Here is a 12,371-nt window from a genome sequence, read left to right as displayed (position 1 = left end):
ATGGTGTTTGAGGTTAGCTGGATTTGTTGCACAGAAGTTGGTTTTCTCTATTTTAACTAATGTACTGTTTGGCTTATGGCTGCAGCTTTTATATGCGTGTTAGCTTAAGTGTTGAATGGATAGAATGATTGGACAGAACTGAAAACTGTGAGAAAGGGTGGGGGAAGAGGTATAAGGAGCCAGACCATGGAATCTGGCGAGTATGAGGAAGGCATGGTGGTTGAATTCTCTGCTAATGGGAATTCAATGAAAGCAACTGATGTCGCAGCCAAGCTGGATGAAGGAAATATTCAGGAGGCAGAATCTTCATTACGAGAAGGGTTATCACTCAATTTTGAGGTAATTTTATGCATACTTTTCTTCTGTTCATCCTGGTAGGGAAAGTAAACCTATCATGGCCCTTTGAACTGGCAGTAACTCCTCCTTCCAAGGACAGTGGAAATTGTGAGATTGTGGTTTAAACATTGGTGATATCATGAATTATAAGCAGATGGAGAAAAGCAAACTTCATCTGCTAGAGTGCATTCTCATTGCATGGCATTAAATCTTCGTGTAAAGGTCTCCATTTTTCTCAGAATTGTCTTTGAAATCTGGATGATACTCTCCTGCCTGCTTGTTTTTGGGAACATATCATATTTACTCATTTGGCTCCATCCTCCACAAAAATCATATAATCATATGTTATCATTTGTTTTGATTTTATTGAGAGAGTATATTTAATGCGTCAAACCTAATTTTGCCTAACCTCTTGAAAATTCACAATCTGGTTCAGATTAGATTATCATAATTGGTCCATTATGTTTAATCAGCTCTGTTATTGAAAATCTTGGTCTGTATTTGGATTAACAACAGTTGGCATAGTTAAACCCATTTTTGGTGCAGCTGTAAGGAGAGATCAGAGTTCTGTGTAATGATCTTTTGTTTACTTGAACAACTGAAAAAACTTGATTCATGCTAATTTACAGGAAGCAAGAGCCCTCCTTGGAAAGTTAGAGTACCAAAGAGGTAATCTTGAAGGTGCTCTTCGTGTGTTTGATGGCATCGATCTCCAAGCGGCCATAGAGCGATTGCAACCTTCTATTGCTGAGAAAACACCTTCTAAAAAAGGCAGGTCTCGTCCTGATTCACAGCATTCAGTCTCGCAGCATGCTGCTACCCTCGTTCTTGACGCCATATACTTGAAAGCCAAGTCTCTTCATAAGCTTGGCAGATTAACAGGTAGCTTCCAATATTCCAATATTTGAGATGATGACTTGTCTAAGGTCCACTAGTTTCTCACACTAACTTACGTTCCAAACCAAACCTTCATTTTTGTTTTTGCAGAGGCTGCTCATGAATGTAAAAGAGTGCTTGATGCCGTGGAAAAAATATTCCATCAAGGAATACCTGATGCACAAGTGGATAGTAGATTGCAGGAGACAGTCAGCCGAGCTGTAGAGCTCCTTCCAGAGCTGTGGAAACAAGCCGGTTCCTATCAAGAAACAATCACTGCTTATAGACGTGCTCTACTTGGTCAGTGGAACCTGGATAATGACTGTTGTGCAAGAATTCAGAAAGCATTTGCTGTGTTTCTGCTGTATAGTGGACTAGAGGCTGGTCCACCCAGCTTAGGTGTTCAGGTTGAAGGTTCATATGTGCCTAAAAATAATCTGGAAGAGGCAATCCTGCTTTTAATGATCCTTTTGAGAAATTTGTCCGAAGGTAAATTGAAATGGGATCCATCACTGATAGAACATCTAACATTCGCACTATCTATATGCAACCAGACTTCTGTATTAGCCAAGCAAATTGAAGAGATCATGCCTGGAGTATATCCGCGTGTTGATCGTTGGAATTCTCTAGCTTTGTGTTATAGTGGAGCAGGACAGAACAAAGCCGCTTTAAATCTGTTGAGGAAATCTTTACATAAACATGAACGACCAGATGAACTCATGCCACTATTATTGGCTGCCAAAATTTGCAGTGAGGATTCCCATGTGGCAGCTGAGGGAGTTGGATATGCACAGAGGGCTGTTAGTAATTCTCAGGGTAAGGATGAACATTTAAAGGCTGTGGCTCTTCGCTTTTTGGGTCTTTGTTTGGGGAAGCAAGCAACAACTTCTTCCTCTGACTTTGAGAGGTCTCGTATTCAGTCTGAAGCACTAAAGTCACTAAGTGAGGCCATTTCTTTGGAGAAGAACAATTCAGATTTAATTTTTGAGTTGGGGGTTCAATATGCAGAGCACAGGAATCTAAATGCTGCTTTGCGCTATGCAAAGCAGTTCATTGATGAAACAGGGGGTTCCGCATTAAAAGGTTGGCGATTGCTTGCTCTAGTTTTATCTGCTCAACAGCGATTTTCAGAGGCTCATGTAGTCACTGATGCGGCATTGGATGAGACTGCAAAATGGGAGCAAGGGCCACTACTGAGACTTAAAGCAAAGTTGAAAATCTCCCAATCCTTACCAATGGATGCAATTGAAACTTACCGTAACCTTCTTGCTTTGGTTCAAGCCCAAAGGAAATCTTTTGGGCCTCTCAGAGTTAATTCTCAGGTAAATCTGGCCTCTGCTTCTTTCTTTCCAAAATACCATTTAGTTGTTCAGTTACCGTATACAAATACAGACTGTTTGAATTTCTGCATACGCCATTATTGGTAGTGATGGGAAAGTAGTAAAATATGGTCATTCTACAATAGTCTGGTTTGGCCTATCTTGAAAGTAATGATAGTTCATTCCTTATAAAAGTCAAGTTTCCGACTGTTTGTGGAAATAAGTTTCAGATATTGCAGGATGCAATTAAATGCTATATTAAATTTCTCTTTTTCTTCACCACCTTATTTGTTTTTTCTTTTGAGTGGCACAAAATGTAATATGGGATTATTGGATCTGATTGATAATGGAGGGCCTAATCTGACCTTTTAAAGAAGCATGAGTTGCTCTATGTAGCAATGCAATTGTAAAATAGTGATTGTTGCTTTTAATCAACTGTTCATAGTTTTCCAATTTCATTTGTATACTTTTTACTTTTGCAATATATTCTCTCTTTAATATTACTTTTCATGAAGAGACAAATAGGAACTCCTGTTTAACAAGTTCTTCCTTTTGAATTTATAATTGGATGTTTGTTACTAGACCGAGGATGATAAAGTCAACGAACTTGAAGTTTGGCATGGTTTGTCAAACTTATATGCCAGCCTTTCATATTGGAGGGATGCAGAAATATGTTTGGGTAAAGCCAGAGAGTTGAAGCAGTTTGCTGCAGAAACACTGCACGCAGAAGGCAAGAACTTCACTCATCTAACATGTAAATGAATGTTACATTATTTTTATAAATAGCATGTTTACTTGAAACTTATTTCTCTCTATATATAATAGGCATTATCTTGGAAGGATGTGGGAGAAGTCATGAAGCTCTAGTCACTTATATTAATGCTCTTATGCAAGAACCCTATTATGTTCCTGGCAAAATTGGGGTTGCCGTGCTTATGTCAAAGATGGGACCTAAGGCATTGCCTGTGGCAAGAAGTTTACTCTCAGATGCACTCAGGCTCAACCCTAACAATCGTAAAGCTTGGTATCACTTGGGAATCATTCACAGAGATGATGGACGGATGGCTGATGCAGCAGACTGCTTTCAGGCAGCTACCATGCTTGAAGAATCTGATCCTATCGAAAGCTTCAGCTCTATTATGTGATGATCACGCTGTTAAATGGGTATAAGTTTTAGTAGTTGCTAATGTTTGTTTCCGAAGAAGTTTCAGAGCTAAATCTGACTAGTGCTTCATTTATATACAGGAACCTTTTACTAGAGCCACTTGGGAACTGGGAGTCTTCTCATTTTGGAATTTGGATATTATTCTCATTCATTTACCATAAAAAGGCACAAGAATCAATTCAAGGGGTGATTGTAACTTGAGCTTTTTATGGAAAACAAGAAAGTGACGGGAAAAGAAGCCCACTTTAATTTTTCAATGGATTGCAGAGAAATCACAATGTTGGAGATTCTTTTGGGCAGGTTTTTGGCAATGCATTTGCTTAAAATGTCAACTTTGCTCAGCGTGTAAATGTACATGTTTTAGCTGAGCAACCGTATTAGATAGTTATTTAATTCAATCCATGGTTAGAAGGAAAGAAAAATGTTTGTTCTGATTGCAATTTTTTATGATTTTTTTGAAACTGCAACCTCAAGGTGAAACATTGAAAGAAAACTTGCAGATTCAATTTCTTTGAGTTGTTTGTACCCATTTACATCCTCATTGTCTTGATATGAACTCAGCTGGACTATTCATCTTTGACATTGTGGTGAAGCATGATTATATTGAACAGAACTCATGGTTGATTTGATTCGTCACATTCGTGCTGGACCGATCGACATGAACATGTTTGTCCCAAATGTCCACAAAATTAGCAAACTTAACTTGAGTTTCACAGTACTAACGCAAATATTAAAAATAATGTATCAGCGTCTAACTCACAGAGTTCGTTGTAAACAAATATCAGCAGGACTAAGGTAGTGACATACGTGATAGATTGACTTGTAATAACACAGTTCGTTACAAAGGAGGTCATTTAAGGTCCATCGGAATGTCCATTGCAACATTCCACTAGCTATTAGCAGACTAGATTCTTAAGATTTATTTAATGATTATCCACAGTAGAGATCGATACTCCCACACAGACAAGTCAAGATCGGGACTGTGTACAGCAAATCTGACATCTACATCTGCAATACTTGCATTCTTCTCTAAGAGAGAATAACCAGCAAGTTACAGGCGGGAGATCTGAATTGGGATAGACATGGCCTCCTCACCCATGACTGGCTCGAACAAATCCAACTCACCATATCGCTCCAGAACGCGCATCCTGCAATCTTCAGCAGCCATCACTCCAGTAGCGAATGCACCATGCACAGAACCTGGGAAGTCCGTACTTGTTGCCTCCCCAGCAAAGAAGAGGTTATCTACTGGGACCCTTAGCTTCTCATACAGATCATGGGGTTTGCCTACCATATCGTAGCTATAGGACCCAAGTGAATTAATATCTGTTCCCCAGCGAGAAACAAGGAAATGAATCTGCAGGGTTCAAAATCATAGATCAAGTTAGTTTTGAACTATAGAATGGAATAATCAAGATGCCTTTGTTAGAAATCGAGAAACAAGGATTACCGGATCAGAAGCATCTGGCAGGATCTTCTTGAGTTGCGTATATGCGAAGTCAGCAGCCTTTTCATCAGACATTTTCTCAATGTCTTTGGCCAGCTGCCCTGCAGGCATATAAACAAGCACAGAATGACCAGTAGCCTTGTGAAGATTTAGAAAGTAGCTGCAACAGTAAGATGTCTCCGCAACCACTCCTAAAAACTCCACATTGGGCCAGAACACCTTCTCAAAGTGCAACACTATCTTATTCTCAATTCCCACTCCAAGTTCAGCAATGGCTGCATCCTTCCAGTCAGGTAGCTTTGGCTCAAACTTGATGATATTTGCCTTGAGCACACCGAGGGGAACAGCAACAATAGCAGCATCTGCAATAAATGATCTCCCATCTTCTACTGTTACCATCACGCCATTATACCGCCTTAAAATTTTTGTCACCCTGACAACAAAAGATATGTAATTGTTGAATAAGCTACAAGCAGATGATAGAACATATACATTGGGCAATTATTTATGAAAATCAATGCCTACCTGTGGCCTAGGCGAATGTCAAGACCTTTGGCAAGGGTGTTTATAACAGGGCGATATCCCCTGACCATAAGACCATGACCACCAGGAAGCAGTTCTTCCTGTACAACAGAAAAACAAAATTGCTACAATTAAATAGCATTCATTATAGTTCACTCATTACCATAAAGTTCATCCTAATCACTAGTGTTTCACAAAAAGAATAACACAATCATCTGATGTGCATGCAGTCAATGAGCAGCACTACAAATCTACAATAGCATATTTAAAAATTTCTTTTACTTGATGATAATTTTTTCGGATTTAAGAGTGATAGACTCCGCATCTAAATTTAAATTGACAAGTATTTGATTTAGTCGTAAATAAAAAACAACAATAAAAGGATCATTGTTTGAAATCTTTTGCTCGCCCAGAAAAGGATAGATGAGAAGTTTGCCTGATCCCAGCATTTAAGAGAAATTGTATCAGCATCTGCTGCAAACCAGCCTTCCATTCGGCACAAATACCACTGCAATACCTTATGGGGAATTCCTTCCAACCTATATAGTGTATACAGAAGCAATTTGAATAAGTTACTCCTGGACTTTCATAATGTTAAACATTAGTTAAATCAATGAAATATGGTTCTCATTTGGTACCTTAATTCTGGTTTCCTTTGAAAAACAATTGAAAAAGCACGGGAGATGGACATATCTTCTGGGAATTCCTTTCTTACCTCATCTGTCTGCAATTAAGAAACAATAGCCGTCTCAAAAGATGACCCACAATTGAGGCTTAAAAGGAGCAAAACCAAGTAACCCTCGGCAACTATAATCTAAAAATACTACGAAAAGAAGGATAACAAACATAAAATGACTTGCCTCTTTTAAAATTTCCTCAAATGTTAGACCAACTTTCGTAACTAAATCTTGAGGAACTTGTTTCCCGTCCATATCAAAGAGTGCATAGCTGCAAAATAGAACACAGAGATAATTTATGTCAGCTAACACTAGAAAAGGTCTCGACTTAACAGTTTTAAAGAGCGAAAACAGTCTAAAGTTCTGAACTTATGTATATATCACAGACTACAATAAGAGAGACGATGAATATTCAACTAACACATAATATAAGAGGTTAAGTACCTTTCTAAGTCATGATCATACAACACAGAGTTATCACCACTGGTTCGATATAAAGGCAAACCCAGTCTCCCAATTAATGGAGCCAAGGGATTCTCTTTACATACTCCATGCAACCTAATCCATAAAAACACAAAATTAACCACATGACTCCGGGCCAAAAACTCCAAATACAATTCAAATATCAGCTTACCATGATGCACCCAAGTCAATCGGAAAACCAAACGAGTAATCAGTGTGAACCCGACCACCAAGTCGATCCCGAGACTCCAACAGCACAACCTAACCACACAAAAAATTCAAACCTTCACAACCCACAACTCCACACTCCAATGTACCTCATTAAACCAATTTCATCATAAGCTACCTGAAATGAAGCATCGTGAAGAGCACGCGCAGCTGCAATCCCAGCCATGCCTCCACCGATCACTATCACAGACGGAGACGGCGTCGTTCCGCTCAAGGTCGGCCTCCTCTCAACCTCCGAATTGCAGGCAGCTGCATTTTCCAAAATCAAAATCAAAATCAAAATCAAAATCTAGCATGGTTAAAATTTCGAACTAGCTTACAAAACAAAAACGTATTAATGCGAAACGGACCTCTGCGCAATTGGGGAGTAGTACTACTACTATTACTGTTGCTATTACCGGAAGCCATGGTGATTCAAATTAAAATTACTAAATTGGGATTTAAATTAGAATTAAATTGGGGTATAGACAATGATAATAAGGGATCGAGGGCTTTCTTCTCGAATTCCAACAAGGAAAGGGGCAATTGAGGGGAATAATGGAGGGTGAAAATCAAGAGACACGTGATGAAGTGATTGGAATTGGAATTCGATATTCTCTTTATGAAACCCAGCTTCCCCAACCAGCTCATGCGACTTTCTTTTCAATCCACGGTTTCTAAATTCCACGATTTCAAACAAATCCGACTCTCAAACACCCCCACTGGATTCGAAGATCGGGAATCGGGAATCGGAAATCTGGGGAATCAGAAACCGAAAAAGTTCGGGGATTTAGGGGAGCGAAGATTTGATGCGGAAACGGAAAACGGAATTTGAGAGAGGATTTTGATTCCCACCGTCCCAGTTTGGCTGGGTTTATATAGAGGTATGCCAGCCACATAGTTGGGAAGGGGAGGGATTACGCGCGAGAGTGGCGGAGATTCAGCACTCGCGGGAGTTATTTGCCACGTGTAAAGTTAGGAAGGCGGAAATCCCGAAATTGCACGCAAAGGGCGTGGTGAGTGGTAAGGGTATTGTTGGTGATGAATGTCAAAGTGGGGTGTGTGACAACGTGTTGGATCGTCGGTGTTTTATTTTGGGGCGTTTTTTTTGAATTTTTCTCTCTTTTTATCTAACCGATTTGGTATAGTGATGTAGATAGCAAATGTCATACATCGTACTCCTATGCATTTTTTTCCATCTAATGGTTTTTTATCCATTTTATCACAAACACGGTCAATTCGATTATCTAGTATTATATCTGTGCGATGCATTTGTGGTATAATGAAAAGAAATATATGAAAGTTCTCACATCGATTTTATTATTTGTTAAATTAGATTTGGAACCAAGTCTAACGGGAGGAACACACGCCCGTTTTTATTATTGTTATTATACATAATCAAAAGATAGTTGTATCGCGAAGAAAAGCTCTCTCCTTAGGGTTTCTCTTTGTATTTCGAAGTTTTTTGACAATTCTCTTTTCCGACAGACAATCATGGTAAACGAGGTTTCCAGTCTAGCGGCGGCGCTCGCTATTTCGGAGAATGGTCGGTTGTACTTTATATCGAACCAATACGCAGTAGACGGGCTTCTGTCTTCCAAAAAGAAGGTTGTTCCCAAAGCTTTCACAACAACATTGGCTACGCTATGGGATCTAAAGGGGAAGCTGCACATAAGGGCTCAAGGTGAACGCTATATATTGAGGTTCAATAATGCAGAAAATCGAAAGTATATTGTGGAAGGAGGGCCGTATTTCTACGGAAAAAAAATGTTTGCCCTAGCTCTATACGATGGTAGAATGGATGCAGCGCTGGTTTCGATTAGATTTATCCTAGTTTGGGTCAAGGTTTTTGGTCTTCCACCGGATCTCATGACGAAAAAGGCTCTGTATATGGTGGGGGCAACCCTTGGCCGCATGACAACTCGAACCTTCTATAGGGTGCGTGAGCTAGGGTTTGATTGGAGCACAACCTTGATTCCCCGGTGAAACATGCATACCCACCGATGCGTTTCGACTTTAGGGAAGGTATGGATCTGACTTCTATGATGATTACTTTCAAGTTTGTGAAGGTGTGTGTGGCTTTTGCAACACCTGTGGTATGCTAGAGCACAAAACCGAAGGCTATCAGGCACCGCCGTATATGTATGTTGCGGTAATTTTGGTGATGGTAGTTCATGTGCAAACTCTAACACTAATCTCATCTCTATGTTCTCTTAGAGTACTCCCAACAGCAGTAGGAATCCTTTCGCCGCTGGGGATTATTGGTGTTGTCTGGTTGTCAACATGAGAGTGGATTGTCTTTGCACGTGGTCTGGTGGTATTTGGACACGGTGTCGAAGAAGGGGAATTGGCTTGTTATAGTGTTGGTAGCGAGGTTGTATCGTTACTTTCAAGACTTTGTAGCTCTTTTTTAACGTGAAATTGGGTTAAGGGTTGAGCCCTTTTGGCTCATGGATGTTGTTGTTGGCGGCAGGCCCGTAACTACGGATCTTTATGGGAATGTGTCTCGTGGTGTAGCTACCATAACTGGTAATTCTATTATACAGTAATTTCTTTCTATTTATCAATAAAGTTATTTATTATAAAAAAAAATCAAGAGATTACGTAATCATAATTTTCCATAAAACAAATATCTTTTATTATACACTTGCATATATGTGTCAAGAAATGGCCAACCATACTACGGTTGAGCTCAAACAGTACGTATTAATACTGATCACCAAGACGCAACACAAGCGTCACATACTCACATAGGCTGAAATCTAACTGTGGAATTTTGTAATGTTGTATCACGCAGCTCTCTTCTTCTTCTTCTTCTTTGATTTGGATTGACGTGAAAATGTTAATGTCTAAGTCGTTGGAAATAAAGTAAATAGATAAACTAATGCAGTATGCCAAACACGAACGTGAAGATGATATTTCATAATTTTCTTTGACGTTTTCTCTTTGGGAGTGCTAGATGCCTAGATCGATGCTGATGTCTTCCATTTGTGCTGCTTGTTCGATCAGTTTCCAAAAGCCTGGAGATGTAAAAGGATAAAAGAAAGATTTTACAACTCGAATCACAATCATGCTTGTTGCAAATTCGACATGTTCTGCTAGTTGGTTAATTATGCGAGTAGGGTCATTTGAGCACCCTTCTAAACACATATACCACATCCAATATGAAGCACACATTTCAAAACCCATAACCACAAACATGCAATAAGACATATTTTAAATTTTATTTTTGGACTACTCGTCTGGTTTTACAAACACGTACCTATGAATCAAATAAGGGTGAACGTTTTACAGGATTCAGATGTTTGATCCTTGATTGATAACAGCAGTCAGCAATAGTGTTAAGCACTTTAAGTCATTATCAACGTTTTAATACGTGGGTCTAATGGTTCATTTTTATCAACAAAATGTCATGACTACCATACGGAAGTTAATTTTGTCACAAAAGAAAGGAATCGATTCTTTATTTGTATCTTTTGTGCATCTCTATATAATTTATATGTGAACCATTGAATATCTAAACGATCGAACTACACAAATACGTACCATAGATGCTAGACAGTAGAAGCAAAAGCGAATTTCATTAAGGTTTTGTTTTACTAAGCACAAACGTACGTTAGTTGTGTTTGTTATTCCTCATGGTATGGATCTCGATCTTCTCCTTTGTGTGTGTCTTGCTTAGGTTATACAAATCCCCCTACATGTACATGCATTTTCTGATGTAAGCATTACATAATTCATTTTCTAAGTTTGCATTTTCGATCCATCCTTTTCTATTTTATTTATTTATTTTTATAAATCCCTATCACACGTTGTGTAATGCGTCAAACATTGCTTGTGAAAACTATGTTTCAAGCGTGGCACTAATATATGAAATTATACATAAAATAGTGGTATAAAGTGGACCTTTAGATCTCTTGATAAGGACGTATTATGCTATTCATTTTATAATTACTAAGATAACGTAGCTATTTATTTATAACACCGTAGTGTTTGCATACATGACTTCCATTGCTATATATTATTTTCACCCGACATGATTCTCCATTAAGAAGAGATTACAGAGTTACTGAAAGATAAGGAGTTAAAAAGAGGATGCAAAATCCGGTTTTGACTAAGACAGAGGAAGGGGGAGGGGCAACAACCGGTGAAATGACGCATCGATCGGTTTTGAATAAGAGATTGGAGCAGTATGATAAAGACGAACTAAAAGCAATTAAGCTCTTACAAATGTAAATGAAGTTAATCAAATAGAAGTAGCCTTAATGATATGTAACAATTTCTTACGACCAAAACTGACTGAAGTAGCACCCAAGTCTCACCACATTCTTAATAGTGCAACAATGTTAACATATATATATATATGCTTATCGGTAACTGGGTTCAGATTTGGTTAGGCTTGTTAACAACACAAGTTCGTAGACTGATATATTTCCTATATAGTAGGACATTAAACGAAGACATACGAACCACAACAAGGAACTCTCTATTTCACAGCCATATGATGTTGATTTGTTTGCAAAAGTGATTACCACTTTACCACTTGCCGACAAGTCTAAAAAGTTAGAAATGACACGGTTTTTAGAGGAATTGTTCCTAATCCTCGATCAACTACCTTAGCAGTAGCTTCCATGATTTCAGGTCAAAATAATTTTAGAGAAAGAGTTACTGGGGTGCATTTTCAAAACCATTGTATCACTATCAAGTATCAAGTGACAAACATCTCCTAACTGTTTTTTCAGAATTAACTTTGATGGATTAGTCACATCAGTCACAAGTAACTCAGCTGCTTATGGCTTAATTTATAATTAGAGGCGCAAATGGAAGACCAAACTCTGCAGCCTCTTATCGCATCGGAAGTGCTTCAGTCCCAATTACTAAATGTTGAAATATCCAGACCAATAACTCACAGTAACTTATGACAAGAAATGTAAAAGGTTTCATGAGTTGGTAATGTGAAAGGTCAAAGAGTTAGTGACTCTTGAGTTACACAAGGTATATGGATAGTTTTGGAATGCATATGAAGAATCATGAGTTATAAAATATTCATGAAGCACCATTGATTGGGATAACACTAATGAGTGATCTAGATGGTTCCTCCTTAACCTATATAAAGAGAGGTCGATCATTTGCTCATTCCCATTATCTCATCCAAGAGAAACATCTTCATCCAAGTAGAGAGTGAAAAGTGTCCACTCCAAGATGAGAATGTAGTGTAGTTGGTAAGGGACAGGCGCGGCGGTGGGTTTGTGGTTGTAGTGGTCCCCTTTTGGGTAGAGTGGGTGCTCTGTTACCCAGCAAACTGTTACAAAGAAGCTGATATCACCTAATCTTTGTCAGTAAATTATATAAAAAAAAAT

The 12,371-nt window shown here is 38.7% G+C and overlaps 2 protein-coding genes across 2 annotated transcripts; one reads left to right on the top strand and one right to left on the bottom strand.

The window, feature by feature from the left end:
- On the top strand, window positions 1-4,192 carry LOC101297764 (tetratricopeptide repeat protein 7B-like). Its single transcript, XM_004305806.1, has 7 exons — window positions 1-12; window positions 124-339; window positions 966-1,218; window positions 1,324-2,534; window positions 3,114-3,261; window positions 3,357-3,695; window positions 3,777-4,192. The coding sequence occupies exons 1-6, from the start codon at window positions 1-3 to the stop codon at window positions 3,674-3,676; spliced, it is 2,160 nt and encodes a 719-aa protein (XP_004305854.1). The 3' UTR covers window positions 3,677-3,695; window positions 3,777-4,192.
- Window positions 4,193-4,416: 224 nt separating this feature from the next.
- Window positions 4,417-7,847, bottom strand: LOC101293991 (probable polyamine oxidase 2-like). Its single transcript, XM_004303856.1, has 10 exons — window positions 7,383-7,847; window positions 7,151-7,281; window positions 6,977-7,065; window positions 6,787-6,900; window positions 6,526-6,613; window positions 6,304-6,389; window positions 6,102-6,204; window positions 5,669-5,766; window positions 5,147-5,576; window positions 4,417-5,053 (listed from the first exon to the last, which is right to left on the bottom strand). Exons 1-10 carry the CDS (start codon window positions 7,438-7,440, stop codon window positions 4,748-4,750), a joined length of 1,503 nt encoding a protein of 500 aa, XP_004303904.1. The 5' UTR covers window positions 7,441-7,847; the 3' UTR covers window positions 4,417-4,747.
- Between the last annotated feature and the right edge of the window lie 4,524 nt (window positions 7,848-12,371).

This window comes from Fragaria vesca, linkage group LG6 (genome assembly GCF_000184155.1).
Source record: "Fragaria vesca subsp. vesca linkage group LG6, FraVesHawaii_1.0, whole genome shotgun sequence".
Classification (NCBI taxonomy): domain Eukaryota; kingdom Viridiplantae; phylum Streptophyta; class Magnoliopsida; order Rosales; family Rosaceae; genus Fragaria; species Fragaria vesca.
Note: the sequence above shows the minus strand (reverse complement) of the source record. Positions and strands in the feature narration are given on the sequence as shown.

Coding starts and splice junctions, on each gene's coding strand:
- LOC101297764 (XM_004305806.1), top strand. Junction 1,219..1,323: donor TAAGCTTGGCAGATTAACAG/GTAGCTTCCAAT, acceptor TTGTTTTTGCAG/AGGCTGCTCATGAATGTAAA. Junction 3,262..3,356: donor AGAAACACTGCACGCAGAAG/GCAAGAACTTCA, acceptor TATATATAATAG/GCATTATCTTGGAAGGATGT.
- LOC101293991 (XM_004303856.1), bottom strand. CDS start 7,440: ATGGCTTCCGGTAATAGCAACAGTAATAGTAGTAGTACTACTCCCCAA. Junction 5,577..5,668: donor GACATTCGCCTAGGCCACAG/GTAGGCATTGAT, acceptor TTTTGTTGTCAG/GGTGACAAAAATTTTAAGGC. Junction 5,054..5,146: donor TGCCAGATGCTTCTGATCCG/GTAATCCTTGTT, acceptor TGAACCCTGCAG/ATTCATTTCCTTGTTTCTCG.